General features: G+C 41.4%; 1 protein-coding gene across 2 annotated transcripts in view; it reads right to left on the bottom strand.

The window, feature by feature from the left end:
* LOC116360548 (interleukin-1 receptor-associated kinase 3-like) overlaps positions 1-21,013 on the bottom strand; it is a 28,623-nt gene extending 7,610 nt beyond the window's left edge. The window contains exons 1-12 of one of the 2 annotated variants that reach the window (XM_031815291.1): positions 20,864-21,013; positions 15,601-15,783; positions 15,218-15,294; positions 14,077-14,146; positions 9,103-9,254; positions 8,834-8,898; positions 7,278-7,392; positions 4,498-4,616; positions 3,655-3,850; positions 3,356-3,418; positions 3,081-3,248; positions 934-1,405 (exon numbers count right to left, since the gene is read on the bottom strand). In XM_031815291.1, coding sequence (XP_031671151.1) covers positions 934-1,405; positions 3,081-3,248; positions 3,356-3,418; positions 3,655-3,850; positions 4,498-4,616; positions 7,278-7,392; positions 8,834-8,898; positions 9,103-9,254; positions 14,077-14,146; positions 15,218-15,294; positions 15,601-15,783; positions 20,864-20,966 — 1,783 coding nt within the window. In that variant the 5' untranslated portion in view covers positions 20,967-21,013. The remainder of the gene's footprint in view (positions 1-933; positions 1,406-3,080; positions 3,249-3,355; positions 3,419-3,654; positions 3,851-4,497; positions 4,617-7,277; positions 7,393-8,833; positions 8,899-9,102; positions 9,255-14,076; positions 14,147-15,217; positions 15,295-15,600; positions 15,784-20,863) is intronic. The other variant, XM_031815292.1, reaches the window with a different exon arrangement.
* Positions 21,014-21,434: the final 421 nt, after the last annotated feature.

Raw genomic sequence — 21,434 nt, 5'->3', positions numbered from 1 at the left:
TTAGTCTATAGGTAGTTACAGTCTATAGGGAGTTATAGTCTATAGGTAGTTACAGTCTATAGGGAGTTAGTCTATAGGTAGTTACAGTCTATAGGGAGTTATAGTCTATAGGTAGTTACAGTCTATAGGGAGTTATAGTCTATAGGTAGTTACAGTCTATAGGGAGTTAGTCTATAGGTAGTTACAGTCTATAGGGAGTTATAGTCTATAGGTAGTTACAGTCTATAGGGAGTTAGTCTATAAGTAGTTATAGTCTATAGGTAGTTAGTCTATAGGTAGTTAGTCTATAGGTAGTTACAGTCTATAGGTAGTTAGTCTATAAGTAGTTATAGTCTATAGGTAGTTAGTCTATAGGTAGTTAGTCTATAGGTAGTTAGTCTAGAGGTAGTTACAGTCTAGAGGTAGTTAGTCTAGAGGTAGTTACAGTCTATAGGTAGTTACAGTCTATAGGTAGTTAGTCTATAGGTAGTTAGTCTATAGGTAGTTACAGTCTATAGGTAGTTATAGTCTATAGGTAGTTACAGTCTATAGGTAGTTATATCTATAGGTAGTTAGTCTATAGGTAGTTAGTCTATAGGTAGTTACAGTCTATAGGTAGTTAGTCTATAGGTAGTTACAGTCTATAGGGAGTTACAGTCTATAGGTAGTTACAGTCTATAGGGATTTATAGTCTATAGGTAGTTAGTCTATAGGTAGTTACAGTCTATAGGTAGTTACAGTCTATAGGTAGTTAGTCTATAGGTAGTTATAGTCTATAGGTAGTTACAGTCTATAGGGATTTATAGTCTATAGGTAGTTATAGTCTATAGGTAGTTACAGTCTATAGGGATTTATAGTCTATAGGTAGTTATAGTCTATAGGTAGGGCCTTGGGCTTAAACCTGGTTAGGTAAGGTGGTGAGGTATAACTCCTGGTCCCAAACATAATACTTGCCTTGAGGGAGGTCTGAGGGGCAGGGAGTAAACCCATTGGCTCTACAGTCCTCACAGCCCAGTCCATTCACCTCAGCTGAACAGCTACATTGGACTGGCCAGCTACCGTAAAGATCCACTGGCTCTCCATTGGTCTGTAGGCTCTGGTCAGCCTCATCAGCCCCTAGCCCTGCTCTTTCCCCAGCCCCCTCCTGTGACAGGTGGCTGCTCCGCTCCCCACTGCCCAGATAAGTGACCTCTGACTGGCTACACTCACAGGGCCCTCCCTGAGCTGGAGCTGGCTGTGGGTTCTCAACGGGGTAACTGTGCAGCTCATCATCCTCCACAGGCACACTGGGGCTGGGGTTGGAGCTGGGGCCCTGTCCCGTCTGGGCAGGAGAGGCAGGGGGAGCTGGGGCCTCGTCGGTCAGCGTGTGGGGCTGGTCTTCAGGTGGGCACGGCAGGGGAAGCAGCTGGCTCAATACCTGTAACACCTGGAACAGGTAGGTTGGGGGAGATCACCCATTTCATTACTGTAAAAGACAATGTGCTATCAATGATTTGCCTGTAAATAAAAGCAGTAATCGAGTATGACTCATAAAGTCAATATTTACTAAGTCCACAGATGTCGAGAGGCTGTAAATGACTTCAGTTCTCATTTGTCTAGTCAGCCCCTCACCTAGCTACAGTATTCACCTAGCTACAGTATTCACCTAGCTACAGTATTCACCTAGCTACGGTATTCACCTAGCTACGGTATTCACCTAGCTACAGTATTCACCTAGCTACGGTATTCACCTAGCTACAGTATTCCCCTAGCTACAGTATTCACCTAGCTACAGTATTCACCTAGCTACGGTATTCACCTAGCTACGGTATTCACCTAGCTACAGTGTTCACCTAGCTACAGTATTCACCTAGCTACAGTATTCACCTAGCTACGGTATTCACCTAGCTACGGTATTCACCTAGCTACAGTGTTCACCTAGCTACAGTATTCACCTAGCTACAGTATTCACCTAGCTACAGTATTCACCTAGCTACGGTATTCACCTAGCTACAGTATTCCCCTAGCTACAGTATTCACCTAGCTACAGTATTCACATAGCTACGGTATTCACCTAGCTACAGTATTCACCTAGCTACAGTGTTCACCTAGCTACAGTATTCACCTAGCTACAGTATTCACCTAGCTACGGTATTCACCTAGCTACAGTATTCAGTCCAGACCTAAGAGAACTCTAGTTCTAATGATGCTTTCAGGGAAACAAAGAGTTACTTTGGAGGTGACTACAACTACTTGAAAACGAATCCTCAAAAAATGACTACTTTAAAATAACTATTTGAATACAGATCTCAGGAAGTGACTACATTTCGGAAGTGTTCTTGTTTGAAACACACACTACACCATCTTCAAAGGGATACTTTACTCAGAATATAAACGAACATGACTTTCCCACCGAACTTGGCTGTGGTTGATTCGAGAAGGCAGTTTTGGGATATTTCCTTTGTTTTCGACACTTAATAGCCATATTTTGTTACTGTTAGCATTCTCAGTAACGTTTAACATTAAACTGTTCTTGTGCCGCAGTAAAACAACTGTAATTACCTTGTATTTGCATTTTGTTGCATAATAATTTGGTAATTGCATATTAATTTATTTTACCAGGTAGGTTGACTGAGAACACATTCTCATGTACAGCAACAACCTGGGGAATAGTTACAGGGGAGAGGAGGGGGGAGGAAAGAGCCAATTGTTAGCTGGGGATGATTAGGTGACCGTGATGGTATGAAGGCCAGATTGGGAATTTAGCCAGGACACCGGGGTTAACACCCTACTCTTACGATAAGTGCCATGGGATCTTTAATGACCTCAGACACCTGTTTAACGTCCCATCCGAAAGACAGCACTCTACACAGGGCAGTGTCCCCAACCACCACCCTGGGGCATTGGGATATTTATTTTTAGACCAGAGGAAAGAGTGCCTCCTACTGGCCCTCCAACACCACTTCCAGCAGCATCTGGTCTCCCATGCAGGGACTGAACCTTGACTCTAAAAGTCAGGTTCATGTCCCTATTCTCACATTTACCCAACTCAGTAAAGTAGAATTGAATTGAAATGAAGTAAATTGAACTGGATTGCATTGAATTGTATTGAGTCGACTCACATTCTCCATGGTGGGTCTGTTGCGTGGTCGTGTAGAGGTGCAGTCCAGGGCTAGACGCAACAAGGTAAAGGACATAGAGTGGGGACAAAGACCAGCTCTCGGGTCCAGATACTGAAGACAGGAGTCTACACTGCCAGTGTCCTCCAACTCTCCACGTAGGACGTTTCTCTGGACGGGAGGGAGGGAGGATGAACCAGAGCGCATGTATCCAGCAATACAACATGATTTCATGTGTTTAGCAAGCATTTCAATACAATGTGCAATTCTAGTCTTACCAGCAGGGTGTGTTTAGGAGTCTCCTCTCTAGCTTTCCGTCCCGTTATCATTTCCATTATAACCTAAAGAACAAATAGCTTCTTATTAACAGGTTCTGGTCATAGACATCCAAGCAATTCACAAACAGCTATGTTCTGGCATTCAGATCAGTTTATCTAGTATTAGTCGCAAGTAGCTGACAAAAGACCACGTCTGTTGAAAGAGGATTGTTTTTGTCACGCGCTCCCTAACTCACCACTCCCAAGCTGAACACGTCTGTTGAAAGAGGATTGTTTTTGTCACGCGCTCCCTAACTCACCACTCCCAAGCTGAACACGTCCAGACTGACGGACAGCTTTCCGTCTCGTATGTATTCCTCCGGCAGGTAGCCCAGGGTTCCGAAGGTCGTATCCAAGGTAACGGTGCAGCTCTGACTGACGGAGTGGGGTCTGAGACGGGCCGTCCCAAAATCAGACAGCTTGGGGTGCAGCCGCTCGTCCAGCAGGATGTTAGAACTACACAGAGAGAATACGCTTTGGAACTCAGGTGTGACAGGGTTCTTTAGAACTACACAGAGAGAATACGCTTTGGAACTCAGGTGTGACAGGGTTCTTTAGAACTACACAGAGAGAATACGCTTTGGAACTCAGGTGTGACAGGGTTCTTTAGAACTACACAGAGAGAATACGCTTTGGAACTCAGGTGTGACAGGGAGTCAGTTACGAACAAATTCTTATTTTCAATGACGGCCTAGGAATAGTGGGTTAACTGCCTTGTTCAGGGGCAGAACGACAGATTTGTACCTTGTCAGCTCGGGGATTTGATCTTGCAACCTTCCGGTTACTAGTCCAATGCACTAACCACTAGGCTTTCCTGCCACTAACCACTAGGCTAGGGGGTGAAAGGGGGTGAGGTGAGTGACTAGACTAGAGGTTTGAGCTTGTACCTTGTGATGTTATAGACTAGAGGTTTGAGCCGGTACCTTGTGATGTTATTGACTAGTGGTTTGAGCCGGTACCTTGTGATGTTATTGACTAGTGGTTTGAGCCGGTACCTTGTGATGTTATTGACTAGTGGTTTGAGCCGGTACCTTGTGATGTTATAGACTAGAGGTTTGAGCCGGTACCTTGTGATGTTATAGACTAGAGGTTTGAGCCAGTACCTTGTGATGTTCCCACAGACCACAGTGCAGGGCTGAGCCATGTGTAGGTGATGTACAGCCTTAGCCGTCCCCTTGATGATGTCCAGACGCTCCTGCCATGAGAGAGGAGGCACTACGTTCTACAGAGAGATGCAGGAAGGGAAACATGTTACCATTTAAACACCAATACACCTACTACCATACAGTCTGTCCACCACAGAGACAGATACGCTGATATGTTCGGCATTGGAATAGAATAGAATAGTAGTTTAGTAGAATTAAATGGAAGCTTATTGTCCATCGGAGGACGGAAATTTGCCTTTACAGTATCACAACATACAAGTAGAATAGGTAACACAACCTACAACTAGAATAGGTAACACAACCTACAACTAGAATAGGTAATACAACTAGAATAGGTAACACAACCTACAACTAGAATAGGTAACACAACCTACAACTAGAATAGGTAACACAACCTACAACTAGAATAGGTAACACAACCTACAACTAGAATAGGTAACACAACCTACAACTAGAATAGGTAACACAACCTACAACTAGAATAGGTAACACAACCTACAACTAGAATAGGTAACACAACCTACAACTAGAATAGGTAACACAACCTACAACTAGAATAGGTAATACAACCTACAACTAGAATAGGTAACACAACCTACAACTAGAATAGGTAACACAACCTACAACTAGAATAGATAATACAACTAGAATAGGTAATACAACCTACAACTAGAATAGGTAACACAACCTACAACTAGAATAGGTAACACAACCTACAACTAGAATAGGTAATACAACCTACAACTAGAATAGGTAATACAACTAGAATAGGTAACACAACCTACAACTAGAATAGGTAACACAACTAGAATAGGTAATACAACCTACAACTAGAATAGGTAACACAACCTACAACTAGAATAGGTAACACAACTAGAATAGGTAACACAACCTACAACTAGAATAGGTAATACAACTAGAATAGGTAATACAACTAGAATAGGTAACACAACCTACAACTAGAATAGGTAACACAACTAGAATAGGTAATACAACCTACAACTAGAATAGGTAACACAACCTACAACTAGAATAGGTAATACAACTAGAATAGGTAACACAACCTACAACTAGAATAGGTAATACAACCTACAACTAGAATAGGTAACACAACCTACAACTAGAATAGGTAATACAACTAGAATAGGTAACACAACTAGAATAGATAACACAACCTACAACTAGAATAGGTAATACAACTAGAATAGGTAACACAACTAGAATAGGTAACACAACTAGAATAGGTAATACAACCTACAACTAGAATAGGTAACACAACCTACAACTAGAATAGGTAACACAACCTACAACTAGAATAGGTAACACAACCTACAACTAGAATAGATAATACAACTAGAATAGGTAACACAACCTACAACTAGAATAGGTAATACAACCTACAACTAGAATAGGTAACACAACTAGAATAGGTAACACAACCTACAACTAGAATAGGTAATACAACCTACAACTAGAATAGGTAATACAACCTACAACTAGAATAGGTAACACAACTAGAATAGGTAATACAACCTACAACTAGAATAGGTAACACAACCTACAACTAGAATAGGTAACACAACCTACAACTAGAATAGGTAATACAACCTAAAACTAGAATAGGTAACACAACTAGAATAGGTAATACAACCTACAACTAGAATAGGTAACACAACCTACAACTAGAATAGGTAACACAACCTACAACTAGAATAGGTAATACAACTAGAATAGGTAACACAACCTACAACTAGAATAGGTAATACAACCTACAACTAGAATAGGTAATACAACCTACAACTAGAATAGGTAACACAACTAGAATAGGTAACACAACCTACAACTAGACTAGGTAACACAACCTACAACTAGAATAGGTAATACAACTAGAATAGGTAATACAACCTACAACTAGAATAGGTAATACAACCTACAACTAGAATAGGTAATACAACCTACAACTAGAATAGGTAATACAACCTACAACTAGAATAGGTAATACAACCTACAACTAGAATAGGTAACACAACCTACAACTAGAATAGGTAACACAACCTACAACTAGAATAGGTAATACAACCTACAACTACAATAGGTAACACAACCTACAACTAGAATAGGTAATACAACCTACAACTAGAATAGGTAACACAACCTACAACTAGAATAGGTAACACAACCTACAACTAGAATAGGTAATACAACCTACAACTAGAATAGGTAACACAACTAGAATAGGTAATACAACCTACAACTAGAAAAGGTAACACAACCTACAACTAGAATAGGTAATACAACCTACAACTAGAATAGGTAACACAACTAGAATAGGTAACACAACCTACAACTAGAATAGGTAATACAACTAGAATAGGTAATACAACTAGAATAGGTAACACAACCTACAACTAGAATAGGTAATACAACTAGAATAGGTAATACAACTAGAATAGGTAATACAACTAGAATAGGTAATACAACTAGAATAGGTAACACAACTAGAATAGGTAATACAACTAGAATAGGTATATTTTCTGAAGAAAATGTGTGAGCTTGTGCATAGCGGTGTCTGAACTGAAGAGGTAGATCTCACCTGGTCATGCAGTCTGTGGAACAGTGTTGGGAAGGTAAGGGATATAGAATAGAATATCTCACCTGGTCATGCAGTCTGTGGAACAGTGTTGGGAAGGTAAGGGATATAGAATAGAATATCTCACCTGGTCATGCAGTCTGTGGAACAGAGATCCATTGGGAAGGTAAGGGTATACCAGCCAGTAACGATCCCCATCAGAGTAACAACCCAACAGCTCTAAGATGTTAGGATGCTGGTAGCTGAAAGATAAACAGGCAGATTTGATGATTAGTAACAGGCAGATATTTACCTTTATTTAACCAGGTAAGTCATTGACAACAGATTTTATTTTTTACAATTAGGAGAAGATGTGTGCATGGAAGACTATTGATGTCATAATGGATTTCAGAGGTAAATATTTACACAGAAACCATCTAAAATGGAGGATTAATGGAGTAGGTAGACATACAGAAACCATCTAAAATGGAGGATTACTGGAGTAGGTAGACATACAGAAACCATCTAAAATGGAGGATTAATGGAGTAGGTAGACATACAGAAACCATCTAAAATGGAGGATTAATGGAGTAGGTAGACATACAGAAACCATCTAAAATGGAGGATTAATGGAGTAGGTAGACATACAGAAACCATCTAAAATGGAGGATTAATGGAGTAGGTAGACATACAGAAACCATCTAAAATGGAGGATCAATGGAGTAGGTAGACATACAGAAACCATCTAAAATGGAGGATTACTGGAGTAGGTAGACATACAGAAACCATCTAAAACGGTGGATTAATGGAGTAGGTAGACATACAGAAACCATCTAAAATGGAGGATCAATGGAGTAGGTAGACATACAGAAACCATCTAAAATGGAGGATTACTGGAGTAGGTAGACATACAGAAACCATCTAAAATGGAGGATTAATGGAGTAGGTAGACATACAGAAACCATCTAAAATGGAGGATTAATGGAGTAGGTAGACATACAGAAACCATCTAAAATGGAGGATTAATGGAGTAGGTAGACATACAGAAACCATCTAAAATGGAGGATCAATGGAGTAGGTAGACATACAGAAACCATCTAAAATGGAGGATTACTGGAGTAGGTAGACATACAGAAACCATCTAAAATGGAGGATTACTGGAGTAGGTAGACATACAGAAACCATCTAAAACGGAGGATTAATGGAGTAGGTAGACATACAGAAACCATCTAAAATGGAGGATCAATGGAGTAGGTAGACATACAGAAACCATCTAAAATGGAGGATTACTGGAGTAGGTAGACATACAGAAACCATCTAAAATGGAGGATTAATGGAGTAGGTAGACATACAGAAACCATCTAAAATGGAGGATTAATGGAGTAGGTAGACATACAGAAACCATCTAAAATGGAGGATTAATGGAGTAGGTAGACATACAGAAACCATCTAAAATGGAGGATCAATGGAGTAGGTAGACATACAGAAACCATCTAAAATGGAGGATTACTGGAGTAGGTAGACATACAGAAACCATCTAAAATGGAGGATTAATGGAGTAGGTAGACATACAGAAACCATCTAAAATGGAGGATCAATGGAGTAGGTAGACATACAGAAACCATCTAAAATGGAGGATTAATGGAGTAGGTAGACATACAGAAACCATCTAAAATGGAGGATTAATGGAGTAGGTAGACATACAGATGATGAACTTCCATCTCTCTCCTGAATAGATCCCACAACTTCCTCCATGAGGCTTTCTGCACCTATACAGACCAACGAAGAAGACCAACAAACACTTGAACTGTGTTGCGTATGTCCCCAGTCCTTTTGAAGCACATGACCAAATAAATGTCTCTCTAGTTGAATAATGACCTGTATTATATTTCATCTCCATCAAGCCAGGGTCATTTTGGAAAAGATGAATTTTATAAATGGAGCACTGTGTGGAGTAGGAGTGTCATCAATACCTGCTTGAAGAGCTTGACAGCGAAGGTTTCATTTCCCTTTACCGCTCTGTAGACAGCAGAGAAGCTGCCCTCAGAGATCTTCATGTCCTGGTGAAAATGTCTAGTTCCCTCTATGACGTCTGAGTAGGTGATCACAAGCCTGTGGTTTCTACCTAGCAACAGAGTGAAAACACTTAAGCCTGTGGTTTCTACCTAGCAACAGAGTGAAAACACTTAAGCCTGTGGTTTCTACCTAGCAACAGAGTGAAAACACTTAAGCCTGTGGTTTCTACCTAGCAACAGAGTGAAAACACTAAGCCTGTGGTTTCTACCTAGCAACAGAGTGAAAACACTAAGCCTGTGGTTTCTACCTAGCAACAGAGTGAAAACACTAAGCCTGTGGTTTCTACCTAGCAACAGAGTGAAAACACTAAGCCTGTGGTTTCTACCTAGCAACAGAGTGAAAACACTAAGCCTGTGGTTTCTACCTAGCAACAGAGTGAAAACACTACGCCTGTGGTTTCTACTGAGCAACAGAGTGAAAACACTACGCCTGTGGTTTCTACCTTGCAACAGAGTGAAAACACTATGCCTGTGGTTTCTACAAGGTGAGAACACTTAGAACATACGCAGAGTAACGAGGAAAAACCTCAGCATTCTCACTAGTACTTTTACACACAATGAGTCGTATGGCTACGTCCCAAACAGCACCATATTCCCTACGTAGTGGACTACTTTTGACCCATGGCCACTAGTTAGGGAATATAGGGTGCCCATTTGGGTTGCACGCTATGAAACCGGTCGTCAATGAAACCACAAAATAGAAAGAGAAGTGAAATAGGGAATTGGATACCTCTCAGAAGCTTACTCTCATAGGATGTTTGACATAATGCCCTCAATATTATTTATGGGTCTGTTGTAACTAGGGACCATCTGAACACATCAGTCTGTTGTATCTAGGGACCATCTCAACACATCAGTCTGTTGTATCTAGGGACCATCTCAACACATCAGTCTGTTGTATCTAGGGACCATCTCAACACATCAGTCTGTTGTATCTAGGGACCATCTCAACACATCAGTCTGTTGTAACTAGGGACCATCTGAACACATCAGTCTGTTGTAACTAGGGACCATCTCAACACATCAGTCTGTTGTAACTAGGGACCATCTGAACACATCAGTCTGTTGTAACTAGGGACCATCTCAACACATCAGTCTGTTGTAACTAGGGACCATCTGAACACATCAGTCTGTTGTAACAAGGGACCATCTCAACACATCAGTCTGTTGTAACTAGGGACCATCTGAACACATCAGTCTGTTGTAACAAGGGACCATCTCAACACATCCGTCTGTTGTAACTAGGGACCATCTCAACACATCAGTCTGTTGTAACTAGGGACCATCTCAACACATCCGTCTGTTGTAACTAGGGACCATCTCAACACATCAGTCTGTTGTATCTAGGGACCATCTCAACACATCAGTCTGTTGTAACTAGGGACCATCTCAACACATCCGTCTGTTGTAACTAGGGACCATCTCAACACATCCGTCTGTTGTAACTAGGGACCATCTCAACACATCAGTCTGTTGTATCTAGGGACCATCTCAACACATCAGTCTGTTGTAACTAGGGACCATCTCAACACATCAGTCTGTTGTATCTAGGGACCATCTCAACACATCAGTCTGTTGTAACTAGGGACCATCTCAACACATCCGTCTGTTGTAACTAGGGACCATCTCAACACATCCGTCTGTTGTAACTAGGGACCATCTCAACACATCCGTCTGTTGTATCTAGGGACCATCTCAACACATCAGTCTGTTGTAACTAGGGACCATCTCAACACATCAGTCTGTTGTAACTAGGGACCATCTCAACACATCCGTCTGTTGTAACTAGGGACCATCTCAACACATCCGTCTGTTGTATCTAGGGACCATCTCAACACATCAGTCTGTTGTAACTAGGGACCATCTCAACACATCAGTCTGTTGTAACTAGGGACCATCTGAACACATCAGTCTGTTGTAACAAGGGACCATCTCAACACATCAGTCTGTTGTAACTAGGGACCATCTCAACACATCAGTCTGTTGTAACTAGGGACCATCTCAACACATCCGTCTGTTGTAACTAGGGACCATCTCAACACATCAGTCTGTTGTATCTAGGGACCATCTCAACACATCAGTCTGTTGTAACTAGGGACCATCTCAACACATCAGTCTGTTGTAACTAGGGACCATCTCAACACATCCGTCTGTTGTATCTAGGGACCATCTCAACACATCAGTCTGTTGTAACTAGGGACCATCTCAACACATCAGTCTGTTGTAACTAGGGACCATCTCAACACATCAGTCTGTTGTAACTAGGGACCATCTCAACACATCAGTCTGTTGTATCTAGGGACCATCTCAACACATCAGTCTGTTGTAACTAGGGACCATCTCAACACATCCGTCTGTTGTAACTAGGGACCATCTCAACACATCCGTCTGTTGTATCTAGGGACCATCTCAACACATCAGTCTGTTGTAACTAGGGACCATCTCAACACATCAGTCTGTTGTAACTAGGGACCATCTCAACACATCCGTCTGTTGTAACTAGGGACCATCTCAACACATCCGTCTGTTGTAACTAGGGACCATCTCAACACATCCGTCTGTTGTATCTAGGGACCATCTCAACACATCAGTTTGTTGTAACTAGGGACCATCTCAACACATCAGTCTGTTGTAACTAGGGACCATCTCAACACATCCGTCTGTTGTAACTAGGGACCATCTCAACACATCCGTCTGTTGTATCTAGGGACCATCTCAACACATCAGTCTGTTGTATCTAGGGACCATCTCAACACATCAGTCTGTTGTAACTAGGGACCATCTGAACACATCCATCTGTTGTAACTAGGGACCATCTCAACACATCAGTCTGTTGTATCTAGGGACCATCTCAACACATCAGTCTGTTGTAACTAGGGACCATCTCAACACATCAGTCTGTTGTAACTAGGGACCATCTCAACACATCCGTCTGTTGTATCTAGGGACCATCTCAACACATCAGTCTGTTGTAACTAGGGACCATCTCAACACATCAGTCTGTTGTAACTAGGGACCATCTCAACACATCAGTCTGTTGTAACTAGGGACCATCTCAACACATCAGTCTGTTGTATCTAGGGACCATCTCAACACATCAGTCTGTTGTAACTAGGGACCATCTCAACACATCCGTCTGTTGTAACTAGGGACCATCTCAACACATCCGTCTGTTGTAACTAGGGACCATCTCAACACATCCGTCTGTTGTATCTAGGGACCATCTCAACACATCAGTCTGTTGTAACTAGGGACCATCTCAACACATCAGTCTGTTGTAACTAGGGACCATCTCAACACATCCGTCTGTTGTAACTAGGGACCATCTCAACACATCCGTCTGTTGTATCTAGGGACCATCTCAACACATCAGTCTGTTGTAACTAGGGACCATCTCAACACATCAGTCTGTTGTAACTAGGGACCATCTCAACACATCAGTCTGTTGTAACTAGGGACCATCTCAACACATCCGTCTGTTGTAACTAGGGACCATCTCAACACATCAGTCTGTTGTATCTAGGGACCATCTCAACACATCAGTCTGTTGTAAATAGGGACCATCTCAACACATCCGTCTGTTGTAACTAGGGACCATCTCAACACATCCGTCTGTTGTATCTAGGGACCATCTCAACACATCAGTCTGTTGTAACTAGGGACCATCTCAACACATCAGTCTGTTGTAACTAGGGACCATCTCAACACATCAGTCTGTTGTAACTAGGGACCATCTGAACACATCAGTCTGTTGTATCTAGGGACCATCTCAACACATCAGTCTGTTGTAACTAGGGACCATCTGAACACATCAGTCTGTTGTATCTAGGGACCATCTCAACACATCAGTCTGTTGTAACTAGGGACCATCTCAACATATCCGTCTGTTGTATCTAGGGACCATCTCAACACATCAGTCTGTTGTAACTAGGGACCATCTCAACATATCCGTCTGTTGTATCTAGGGACCATCTGAACACATCAGTCTGTTGTAACTAGGGACCATCTCAACACATCAGTCTGTTGTAACTAGGGACCATCTCAACACATCCGTCTGTTGTAACTAGGGACCATCTCAACACATCCGTCTGTTGTAACTAGGGATCATCTCAACACATCAGTCTGTTGTAACTAGGGACCATCTGAACACATCAGTCTGTTGTAACAAGGGACCATCTCAACACATCAGTCTGTTGTAACTAGGGACCATCTCAACACATCAGTCTGTTGTAACTAGGGACCATCTGAACACATCAGTCTGTTGTGACAAGGGACCATCTCAACACATCAGTCTGTTGTAACTAGGGACCATCTCAACACATCCGTCTGTTGTAACTAGGGACCATCTCAACACATCCGTCTGTTGTAACTAGGGACCATCTCAACACATCAGTCTGTTGTAACTAGGGACCATCTCAACACATCCGTCTGTTGTAACTAGGGACCATCTCAACACATCAGTCTGTTGTAACTAGGGACCATCTCAACACATCAGTCTGTTGTATCTAGGGACCATCTCAACACATCAGTCTGTTGTAACTAGGGACCATCTCAACACATCAGTCTGTTGTGGACCAGAGGTGTGATGTTTTGACATAAGAACGTGTGATAGTAGTACCAACATAGCACGATGAATACAATTCCTACTGAAACAATGAAATGACTCAGCAATCTAATGTATTCATCTCATTAGGAATATTAAAAGGTGGACAGAAAAATGTCAAATTAAAAGAATATTAACATTGTCACATACATCGGATAGGTGCAGTCTAATGTATTGTTTTACAAGGCGAAATAGGGTTAAGTGCCTTGCTCAAGGGCACACGGGCAGTTTTTTCACATTGTCGGCTCAGCAGCCTTTCAGTTATGTACCTTCACTTGACACATGATAATTAGACTGGTTCCAACCAGGTTGGGTCGACTCGCTGGCAGGTGGGGGTGGCTGAGAAAACAGGACGTGGTGACAAAAACACACACAACACGGAACATACAACAGACAACAGTTAGTACAGTGTAACTAAGGATGAATTACAGGGTGACACATGGACTAGCCTACATAGACAACTGTTAGTACAGTGTAACTAAGGATGAATTACAGGGTGACACATGGACTAGCCTACATAGACAACTGTTAGTACAGTGTAACTAAGGATGAATTACAGGGTGACACATGGACTAGCCTACGTAGACAACAGTTAGTACAGTGTAACTAAGGATGAATTACAGGGTGACACATGGACTAGCCTAGGTAGACAACAGTTAGTACAGTGTAACTAAGGATGAATTACAGGGTGACACATGGACTAGCCTACATAGACAACAGTTAGTACAGTGTAACTAAGGATGAATTACAGGGCGACACATGGACTAGCCTACATAGGCAACAGTTATTACAGGGTGACACATGGACTAGCCTACATAGACAACAGTTATTACAGGGTGACATATGGACTAGCCTACGTAGACAACAGTTATTACAGGGTGACACATGGACTAGCCTACGTAGACAACAGTTATTACAGGGTGATAGATACATCAGGACATAACTAGTAGCCTACCGTGGGTAACTGAGGAGGGGAGGGGTTTGATTAATAGATACATCAGGACATAACTAGTAGCCTACCGTGGGTAACTGAGGAGGGGAGGGGTTTGATTAATAGATACATCAGGACATAACTAGTAGCCTACCGTGGGTAACTGAGGAGGGGAGGGGTTTGATTAATAGATACATCAGGACATAACTAGTAGCCTACCGTGGGTAACTGAGGAGGGGAGGGGTTTGATTAATAGATACATCAGGACATAACTAGTAGCCTACCGTGGGTAACTGAGGAGGGGAGGGGTTTGATTAATAGATACATCATGACATAACTAGTAGCCTACCGCGGGTAAATGAAGAGGGGAGGGGTTTGATTAATAGATACATCAGGACATAACTAGTAGCCTACCGTGGGTAACTGAGGAGGGGAGGGGTTTGATTAATAGATACATCAGGACATAACTAGTAGCCTACCGCGGGTAACTGAGGAGGGGAGGGATTATCCCTGCTGCTCTTTGATGGTCCACTGTTGGGGAAGGAATGCTGTGTTTCTGAAAGGACAACATTTCACTGTTTTATTGCCCACTAATAACATCGACCTACATTATCAACCATTAGTGTAGCAGGACACTGAAAATGTTCAGTCTGACAGATTGCTAAATGTTGTGTTGACAGTGTTGAGTGCTTGCACACGAATAGAGGAAGTTTACGCAACAATGACATTACAGAAGTGAAACCAAAGGGTATTTGCTTCAGTGAAAAACAAGCTACAGTTCAGGAAGTCGTAAGGTGTGGAATACTATACGAAACTGACACAAACTGCAGTGTGGTAAAGGTCTATTAATAGGTCGCCTTACCTTGAGGAATAAAGAACTGTAGAGCTCTGTAGTGACCCATATCCTCCAACACCTTCACAAGGTCCCCAACAGTTTTGTTCTGTTGCGCCCACGACCAGATGAGTTCTCGCGTGGGGCTCTTGCCTATTGCCTCCAGCCTCTCCGTGCGTCGCACCTCCGTCCAACTTGGCACGATACGCGCCGCTGAAGGGGGACAGATAAAGGAGAGAAATAAGCGCGTTAACAACAGGAAACACGTTCTTATAGTGCGTGGGCGTATTGGCCGTCTGGCAATTCGGAATTATGACATCATAATTTATACTGAGCATTTGGCTGACCAGTGAGCAATGGTCCGCTCCTCTAACCAGATGGGTCAGGCCAGTTTTATGATTGGCTGAGCTGAGGTGGAGCAAATTCACATTCAATGTCAAACGCAGATTATCAAAGAGAGTGAGACCCGCTCTCTGTCAGTCACTTATCAGTGAGAGCCTCTCTGTCAGTCACTTATCAGTGAGACCCGCTCTCTGTCAGTCACTTATCAGTGAGACCCACTCTCTGTCAGTCACTCTGTCAGTCACTTATCAGTGAGACAGAAGATCACATATCAAAGAGTGAGACCAGCTCTCTGTCAGAACAGGAGATCACATATCAAAGAGTGAGACCAGCTCTCTGTCAGAACAGGAGATCACATATCAAAGAGTGAGACCAGCTCTCTGTCAGAACAGGAGATCACATATCAAAGAGTGAGACCAGCTCTCTGTCAGAACAGGAGATCACATATCAAAGAGTGAGACCAGCTCTCTGTCAGAACAGATCACATATCAAAGAGTGAGACCAGCTCTCTGTCAGAACAGGAGATCACATATCAAAGAGTGAGACCAGCTCTCTGTCAGAACAGGAGATCACATATCAAAGAGTGAGACCAGCTCTCTGTCAGAACAGGAGATCACATATCAAAGAGTGAGACCAGCTCTCTGTCAGAACAGGAGATCACATATCAAAGAGTGAGACCAGCTCTCCGTCAGAACAGGAGATCACATATCAAAGAGTGAGACCAGCTCTCTGTCAGAACAGGAAATCATGTGTCACGACAACAGAAAGGTGGTGCTGAAACAGTTAAGAGACCAAAAGAAGGCATCTTGGTGCTGACGTCTCTAAATGTCTGAAATGAACCCAGGCATTTGTTAAAAGTTCTGGTTGTGCTGGTCCGAGAGCAGCAGACAACAGTGGTGTAGTTGAGACAGAGGAAGACTCACACACACTGACACAGATCCTGTATCCTACTGTTACCAGTTAGGTCTCATAGGTTGGCTGTATATTGTATACAATAGTCTCTTCAGCCCGGCAAGGCAACGAGGGTTTCTGATCAGTAGCAGAGCGGAAGAGCCGTGTATCTGGCGCCTCATTGGCTAGAGGGGTCCTACCTTATCTCACGTTACACGCCTGCCTTCCATCTTTGATGATACACCTGTATGTATTTCCACTGTTAAAGTGGGCCGCTTGACTCGTCAATATAATAGATCACATTTAACTGTAGTGACTAGGGAGTCCGGTGTCGGATTCCATTTAACTGTAGTGACTAGGGAGTCCGGTGTCAGATTCCATTTAACTGTAGTGACTAGGGAGTCCGGTGTCGGATTCCATTTAACTGTAGTGACTAGGGAGTCCGTTGTTGGATTCCATTTAACTGTAGTGACTAGGGAGTCCGGTGTCGGATTCCATTTAACTGTAGTGACTAGGGAGTCCGGTGTCGGATTCCATTTAACTGTAGTGACTAGGGAGTCCGGTGTCGGATTCCATTTAACTGTAGTGACTAGGGAGTCCGGTGTCGGATTCCATTTAACTGTAGTGACTAGGGAGTCCGGTGTCGGATTCCATTTAACTGTAGTGACTAGGGAGTCCGGTGTCGGATTCCATTTAACTGTAGTGACTAGGGAGTCCGGTGTCGGATTCCATTTAACTGTAGTGACTAGGGACTCCGGTGTCAGATTCCATTTATCTGTATTGACAAGGGACTCCGGTGTCAGATTCCATTTAACTGTAGTGACTAGGGACTCCGGTGTCGGATTCCATTTAACTGTAGTGACTAGGGACTCCGGTGTCGGATTCCATTTAACTGTAGTGACCAGGGACTCCGGTGTCGGATTCCATTGCACATCCACCGTCATTGGAGGCTGGAAAGTCCCGCCTGAAATGTCATTTGCCTCATCGGGAGGGCCCGTCACTGCTTGCCTCAAACGAAGCACACCGCTGGAAATCTGTCCACATCCACAGAAACTAGTCCCATCTTTCTATGACAAACACAGATGGTTTTATATTGAATTATTTTTTATTTTTTTTAAACAGTAATTATTTGTTTCCTCATGATTTGTTTTCTCACTCACTCACTCACTCACTCACTCACTCACTCACTCACTCACTCACTCACTCACTCACCCCCTCACTCACTCACCCCCTCACTCACTCACCCCCTCACTCACTCACTCACTCATTTTTACCCATGACATAGTTTTCAAAGTAGCCCAATTTGTCAGGAAAACTACAAACATGACAACTGACTCAGTGACTGTGCAGGCTCGCGGAAGCCAATGTAGAGTGAGGTTAAATGCAGGTTAAAAACATGATCCACGTCTATACCATGGTAAAAATGATGCAGTACCATGGTAATAGTTAAGGACAATGGCAGTACAATGGTAGTACCATCAAACTTCAGGGCTAAAACCACAGTACTTTTCCATGATACAGACTATATCATGGTATTAATGAAAGTACCCCAGTAGTACCATGGTATTAATGAAAGTACCACAGTAGTACCATGGTATAAGTGAAAGTACCATCGTAGTACCATGGTATAAGTGAAAGTACCACAGTAGTACCATGTTATTAATGAAAGTACCACAGTAGTACCATAGTAGTATCATAGTAGTATCATAGTAGTATCATGGTATTAATGAAAGTAGCATAGTAGTATCATAGTAGTATCATAGTAGTATCATAGTAGTATCATGGTATTAATGAAAGTATCATAGTAGTATCATGGTATTAATGAAAGTAGCAAAGTAGTATCATAGTAGTATCATAGTAGTATCATAGTAGTATCATGGTATTAATGAAAGTAGCATAGTAGTATCATAGTAGTATCATAGTAGTATCATGGTATTAATGAAAGTACCACAGTAGTATCATGGTATAAGTGAAAGTACCATCGTAGTACCATGATATTAGTGAAAGTACCATCGTAGTACCATGGTATAAGTGAAAGTACCACAGTAGTATCATGGTATTAGTGAAAGTACCATCGTAGTACCATGGTATTAGTGAAAGTACCATCGTAGTACCATGGTATAAGTGAAAGTACCATAGTAGTACTATGTTATTAATGAAAGTACCACAGTAGTACCATAGTAGTATCATAGTAGTATCATAGTAGTATCATGGTATTAATGAAAGTAGCATAGTAGTATCATAGTAGTATCATAGTAGTATCATGGTATTAATGAAAGTAGCATAGTAGTATCATAGTAGTATCATAGTAGTATCATAGTAGTATCATAGTAGTATCATGGTATTAATGAAAGTAGCATAGTAGTATCATGGTATTAATGAAAGTAGCATAGTAATATCATAGTAGTATCATAGTAGTATCATAGTAGTATCATGGTATTAATGAAAGTAGCATAGTAGTATCATAGTAGTATCATGGTATTAGTGAAAGTACCATCGTAGTACCATGGTATTAGTGAAAGTACCATCGTAGTACCATGGTATAAGTGAAAGTACCATCGTAGTACCATGGTATAAGTGAAAGTACTACAGTAGTACCATGGTATAAGTGAAAGTACCATCATAGTATCATGGTATTAGTGAAAGTACCATAGTAGTACCATGGTATAAGTGAAAGTACCATAGTAGTACTATGTTATTAATGAAAGTACAACAGTAGTACCATAGTAGTATCATAGTAGTATCATATTAGTATCATAGTAGTATCATGGTATTAATGAAAGTAGCATAGTAGTATCATAGTAGTATCATGGTATTAATGAAAGTAGCATAGTAGTATCATAGTAGTATCATAGTAGTATCATAGTAGTATCATGGTATTAATGAAAGTAGCATAGTAGTATCATGGTATTAATGAAAGTAGCATAGTAATATCATAGTAGTATCATAGTAGTATCATAGTAGTATCATGGTATTAATGAAAGTAGCATAGTAGTATCATAGTAGTATCATGGTATTAGTGAAAGTACCATCGTAGTACCATGGTATAAGTGAAAGTACCATCGTAGTACCATGGTATAAGTGAAAGTACTACAGTAGTACCATGGTATAAGTGAAAGTACCACAGTAGTATCATGGTATTAATGAAAGTATCATAGTAGTATCATAGTAGTATCATAGTAGTATCATAGTAGTATCATGGTATTAATAAAGGTAGCATAGTAGTATCATAGTAGTATCATAGTAGTATCATAGTAGTATCATGGTATTAATAAAGGTAGCATAGTAGTATCATAGTAGTATCATAGTAGTATCATGGTATTAATGAAAGTACCACAGTAGAACAAGGTATTAATGAAAGTAGCATTGTAGTACCATGGTATTAATGAAAGTACCACAGTAGTACCATGGTATTAATGAAAGTACCACAGTAGTACCATGGTATTAATGAAAGTACCACAGTAGTATCATGGTATTAATGAAAGTACCACAGTAGTACCATAGTATTAATGAAAGTACCACAGTAGTACCATGGTATTAATGAAAGTACCACAGTAGTACCATGGTATTAATGAAAGTACCACAGTAGTACCATGGTATTAATGAAAGTACCACAGTAGTACCATGGTATTAATGAAAGTACCACAGTAGTACCATGGTATTAATGAAAGTACCACAGTAGTACCATGGTATTAATGAAAGTAGCATTGTAGTACCATGGTACATTTGTGTTAGGGGAGAGCAAGCAAGAGGCAAATGCCCTCGAAGAGGGGTTATGAAGCAGTGATGATGATGTGAGTTGCTAACATACCAGCGCTACTGTACATTTCTGACCCCGTCTGCCGATGTTATAGTGACATTATACTATGTGCTATAGACTAACAGCGTTACATAGTGCGGTGGGGGAAAAAACGGAATGTTTATATATCACAGATGAGATCGTTAACATGTAATCTACACAACCTGTACCACAGTGTACACAAAACTTCCGTTTAGGTAAACCCGTAATCATTCCGTTTAAACCGCGCACAGAAAGTCATACTTTGTTCACATTACTCACCGAGCCCGCGCCATCCGAGGCTGTCATCACCGCTGTCGATTATCTTACAAAACTTCTCCATCAAAACTGGGGGAACATCATACAGGTACATAGACGAGTCCATCTCAACTGCGACTGAGCTGGAACCTTACTATCGTCAAGAATTTAACCTATGTGAAGCTAGCCACAATAAAGATCAGCCACGATAGTTGAATTTGCGGTTTCACTTTCAAAATAAAAGTTCCTTATTGAACGCGATTCAAATGGTTACAAATAGTTGAATCATGACATATTTTGACTAGATAAATGCTAAACAAGGTTGGAATGTTGTTATATAAAAATAAATAAAAATAATAAATAATTAATTAATTAGAAAATCAGTTGAAATAGTACTGTTAGATGTATTAGACCTCAGAATTGCATTGGGGGGCATACTCATATTTTTCACTGTACAGCCTTAGCTATGTATTGTGAATCAATGAAATGGGGTATCAGTCTACTCCGGGACACCCACAGAACAGAACTATGAAGAGTTTACACCAATATCAGTGTTGTAGCTCTTATTGCGGGACTTTGACTGTGGGGAAATCAC

The sequence above is a fragment of the Oncorhynchus kisutch genome, unplaced genomic scaffold (assembly GCF_002021735.2).
Source record: "Oncorhynchus kisutch isolate 150728-3 unplaced genomic scaffold, Okis_V2 Okis09a-Okis19a_hom, whole genome shotgun sequence".
In the NCBI taxonomy this organism is placed as follows: domain Eukaryota; kingdom Metazoa; phylum Chordata; class Actinopteri; order Salmoniformes; family Salmonidae; genus Oncorhynchus; species Oncorhynchus kisutch.
The sequence above is the reverse complement of the archived record's forward strand: the minus strand, read 5'-3'. Positions and strand labels throughout refer to the sequence as shown.